We start from the raw sequence: 1893 nt of genomic DNA on the forward strand, positions 1-1893 counted from the left end.
ATCACAGGTGTGCGCCACCACACCTGGCTATCTCCCCATTTTAGACCATGCACTTGACAAACACATGGAATACTACAAAGGAGCGAGAATTTAAATGAAGCTACAAACTTCACGTAAACAGGACTTGCCTTTACCTAGCGGTGCCACAAGCCAGATACTAATGGGCTTCCTGTGTCTGCTCTGAAGAGCTGAGGTCTGCACCGCATGGAGCTGTACAAACAAAGTCATTGTGTCCTGAACCAGTCCAGGATCTGTTTACTGACTTTCCAGGGCAGATGCAGATAAGTGGCTGACTCAACAAATACACCCCTCAAAGGGAAAGATTTTAAGCAAACCACTTTCTATCCAATTTGTACTTTAAATGCAGAATTCTAGATTTCATGAATTGTCCAGCAGTGTTACCCACGAAGGTCATAGGCAGGAGTGGAGAAATTGTGTGATGCGTATCCAAATATGTTTTTTTATTGTCTTTTTTTTTAAGTTCAATATGATTTTATTTAATTTTTTGGTCTTTTTGAGACAGGGTCTCACTATGCAGTTCAGGCTGGCCTTGAGCTCACTTTGTAACCCAGGCTGCTCTCGACTCACAACGATCCTCCTGCCTCAGCCTTCCGAGCACTGGGATTACAGGCGTGTGTCACAATGCCTGGCCCAAATATGTTGTTTAACAACATTGTTAATGTTAAATAAAGCAAAGCAAAGCATTAAAAATGTGCAAAACTCAGCCCTAAACAAATGAACACACGTTTATCAATTCCTTTATAACATGCGGCAGGCAAGATGACTTAAAGTAATTTTCGTTAGGTGTATTCATTCAGTTATTTATTTTTATTTTGGGGTTTTTTTTTCTGAGACAGTCTCTTGCTGGTGGTGGTGGTGCACACCTATAATCCCAGCACTCAGGAGGCTGAAGCAGGAGGATCATTGCAAATTCGAGACCAGCCTGCGCTACAAAGTGAGCTCAAGGGCAACCTGAACTGCACAGTGAGACCCTGTCTCAAATAGACAAAAACCAACCAACCAACCAACCAACAAAAACCAAAACAGTGTCTCACTATGTAGTCCAGGGTGGCCTTGAACTCCCTACATAGCCCAGGCTGGCCTCAAACTCCTGGCGATCCTCCTGCCTCAGCCTCCTGAGTGCTCAGATCACAGGTGTGTATCACCACTCCTGGCTATGCCATGTTTAAATTGTGGAAACGAAGGTCCTAAGAAACTGACTGGTTTTAATTTCTCATCCTGCAGCTGAGATTACCTAAACTCTCCTATAGCTATAACCCTGTAACTGAAGGAGCTATTGAGTAACAGTCCTGTAAAAACTATCTAGCAGCATTCAGAACCTGATTTTCTGATATGCCAAACAAGTTTTTCCAAATTCTTTTCACGGATGGTGCAGCGATAGAGGAAACTGCAGAACCACCCCTCCAGCAGATCGAGGGCTAAGATAGCCCAGCCACAGTAGCTCCAGTTATGCTACTGTCCAACCAGTCCCGGGAGAACGCAAAGAATGTGACCCAGAGAACACGTAAAAACGCACATTTTGGTTTCTTCTGGAGGAAGAGACTCCAGTATCTTCACCTGAAAGTATTTTAGGGTTAGTTAAGACTGTTTGCTTCGGGGCTGGGGATGGAGCTCAGCGACTCAGCGCCTGCCTGTAAGCACGAGGTTGTGAGTTTGATTCCTGATACCAAAAAAAAAGAAAAAATGAGAGAGACTGTGTGCTTTAAAAGTACCTACCGTTTGATTATGAGGCACTTTGATGAGAGACGAATGCTCCTTACACTCTTTGGAAGTTCTGTTGTCTGCTGCAGTTGTATTTGTATCCACCATTTCCACTAACGCCACGCTCAGGTTCACCCGTAACGCATAGAGAACGAAGAAACCGAAACAGGA

The 1893-nt window shown here is 44.1% G+C and overlaps 1 protein-coding gene across 1 annotated transcript in view; it reads right to left on the bottom strand.

Annotated features, from left to right (window-relative positions):
* Slc17a5 (solute carrier family 17 (acidic sugar transporter), member 5) overlaps positions 1-1893 on the bottom strand; it is a gene marked incomplete at its 5' end in the record, with an annotated part of 25318 nt that extends 23425 nt beyond the window's left edge. Inside the window, 1 exon segment of the mRNA XM_013504876.1 lies at positions 1738-1893. Coding sequence (XP_013360330.1) covers positions 1738-1893 — 156 coding nt within the window.

Source organism: Chinchilla lanigera, unplaced genomic scaffold (genome assembly GCF_000276665.1).
Source record: "Chinchilla lanigera isolate Chin_1 unplaced genomic scaffold, ChiLan1.0 scaffold00092, whole genome shotgun sequence".
In the NCBI taxonomy this organism is placed as follows: Eukaryota; Metazoa; Chordata; class Mammalia; order Rodentia; family Chinchillidae; genus Chinchilla; species Chinchilla lanigera.